At 39.8% G+C, this 1,398-nt stretch overlaps 1 protein-coding gene across 1 annotated transcript; it reads left to right on the top strand.

Annotated features, from left to right (window-relative positions):
• Nucleotides 1–9: 9 nt before the first annotated feature.
• LOC110011495 (putative U-box domain-containing protein 42) lies at nt 10–1,392 on the top strand (the record flags this gene model as incomplete). The annotated part of the gene is made up of 3 exons (XM_020691665.1): nt 10–699; nt 886–1,195; nt 1,277–1,392. Coding segments are annotated over exons 1-3 (903 nt in total), but the record flags the coding sequence as incomplete, so codon positions are not given.
• Between the last annotated feature and the right edge of the window lie 6 nt (nt 1,393–1,398).

Here is a 1,398-nt window from a genome sequence, read left to right as displayed (position 1 = left end):
AAACTGGCCTCAAAGGAGGCATCGAGAGAAGAAAGAAAACAAATTGAAACAGATCTTTATTCTGTCAACGTCGATGTTTCTGCTGAGAATCTATGGTCATCGGATGAAACCAAATCCTATCTGACTGATATCCCAGAAAGACCGAGGATCCTCAACAAACATGACTCCAAGAGTTTGAGTGCTGGATCCTCATTGACAGCATTGCCACAGTTGGCTCAGTATATGGAGCCATTATATGAGACATTCTTTTGTCCTCTGACGAAAAGGATTATGGATGATCCAGTAACAGTGGAAAGTGGAGTAACATACGAGAGAACAGCAATTACTGAATGGTTTGAGAAATTTGCAGATCCAGAGGAAATTGTCTGCCAGAAATCAGGGCAGAAGCTGAAGAGCAGAATTTTGAGCACCAATGTGGCTCTGAAAGCAACGATCGATGAGTGGAAGGAAAGAAATGAAGCTGCAAGAATTAAGGTGGCCCGAGCAGCTCTTTCATTGGCCAGTACAGAAAACATGGTTCTTGAAGCGATTGATGATCTGAGAAACGTCTGCAAGAATAAGCCTTACAATAAGGTACAGGTTCGCAGCATAGGAATGATCCCGTTGCTTACCAACTTTCTGGACTACAGAAGCAGAAATGTAAGATATGTTACAATGGAACTATTGAGACAATTGGCTGAAGATGATGAAGAGGGCAAGGTAAATCACTTAAATTTTTAGCTCTAAACATTTCTTGACTTAAACCACTACAACCCATCTAAGATCCTTCATTTGTTAAAACACCAACTTGAATAATCTAACTTCACAAGCTTCAAGGCTTTCAATTGATTCATATTCTGTGATCTTTTCAAGAAACATATTTAGTCGGACATTTAATCTATACAGGAGATTATTGCCAAGACAGTAGATATTTCAACAATGATAAAGATGCTGTCAAGTAGTCACAAACCTGTTAGACATGCATCCGCGTTACTCCTGCTAGACCTCTCAAGATCCCAATTTTTCTGTCATAAAATTGGGACAGTAGCCGGAGGCATTCTGATGCTGATCACAGTCAAATACAGACACTCCTTAGATGCTTTTACTTCAGAAAAAGCTGACCAGATCTTAAGGAACTTAGAGAGAGTTGCTGATAACATCAAGCTTATGGCAGAAAATGGATATTGGGAACCATTGTTAACTCATCTGGTTGAAGGTAATATCAAAATTTTCAGTTGAGAATTTAGGTAAAAGTTGTCACTAACTACAATACATAATGCAAAAGTGAAATGAACAGGTAGTGAAGAGATGAGAATGGAGATGGCAAGCTATCTTGGGGAAATCGTTCTTGGACCCGATAGCAAGACTTATGTGGCTGAGAGGGCTTCTCCAGCTTTGATCCAAATGGTGCACAGTGGA

This window comes from Sesamum indicum, unplaced genomic scaffold (genome assembly GCF_000512975.1).
Source record: "Sesamum indicum cultivar Zhongzhi No. 13 unplaced genomic scaffold, S_indicum_v1.0 scaffold01303, whole genome shotgun sequence".
Taxonomy (NCBI): Eukaryota; Viridiplantae; Streptophyta; class Magnoliopsida; order Lamiales; family Pedaliaceae; genus Sesamum; species Sesamum indicum.
Note: the sequence above shows the minus strand (reverse complement) of the source record. Positions and strands in the feature narration are given on the sequence as shown.